This window comes from Formica exsecta, unplaced genomic scaffold (assembly GCF_003651465.1).
Source record: "Formica exsecta isolate Colony F162 unplaced genomic scaffold, ASM365146v1 C16323072, whole genome shotgun sequence".
Classification (NCBI taxonomy): Eukaryota; Metazoa; Arthropoda; class Insecta; order Hymenoptera; family Formicidae; genus Formica; species Formica exsecta.
Window position 1 is genome coordinate 1 of NW_021846362.1, and position 686 is coordinate 686.

General features: G+C 42.4%; 1 protein-coding gene across 1 annotated transcript; it reads left to right on the forward strand.

The window, feature by feature from the left end:
* Positions 1–173: 173 nt before the first annotated feature.
* Positions 174–656, forward strand: LOC115233706 (titin-like; the record flags this gene model as incomplete). The annotated part of the gene is made up of 3 exons (XM_029804290.1): positions 174–342; positions 407–443; positions 518–656. Coding segments are annotated over 3 exons (345 nt in total), but the record flags the coding sequence as incomplete, so codon positions are not given.
* Positions 657–686: the final 30 nt, after the last annotated feature.

Sequence of the window (686 nt, forward strand, 5' to 3'; positions counted from 1 at the left end):
AGCGATAAAACTCACGCGTGAGGCGAGCGAGAACGGTGAGCGCATCGATAAGAAGTAGTATAAACATTCGCGATCCACGGCACTCCAGTCCGGTTAAATCTACAAGTATTTGCGCTACTTTCAATCTTAGATCCTTGAATATTCATATTACCTTATGCACGTTCTGTTTGCAGCCCGATTATTACAAGGACGCGCCTCACTTCCGGCTGGTGGGCGCAGGACCACAATATCGATTGGAAATACCTTACGCCAAACTCGACTTCACTGGAACGTATTCCGTGATCGCTCGCAACTGCCATGGGGAAGCTAAAGCTATAATTTCCTTACAAATTTATGCCAAAGGTGAGACGCGAACATGAAATATTATTTTACGTCGCGCAAATTCAATCACCAACGATCTTTTCAGGTCAAGGCAAAGAGGAACAAACACAAAAATCTCACGGGTAAATTACTTACATATATATAATTATATGTAGATATACTATCTATCTTTTCATTAATAAAACATTAAATTTAGTAGAAAAGTGATGACCCTGCCGATTATAAAAAGGGAACTGCGAGATCTCAGGTGTTGCGACGGTGACGCTGTCTCTCTGGAGTGCAAAGTTTACGCCACGCCGGAACCGCCATTGATTCGTTGGGAACGAGGAGGCAAAGTAATAAGAAAATGCCGTATTAATGTCACT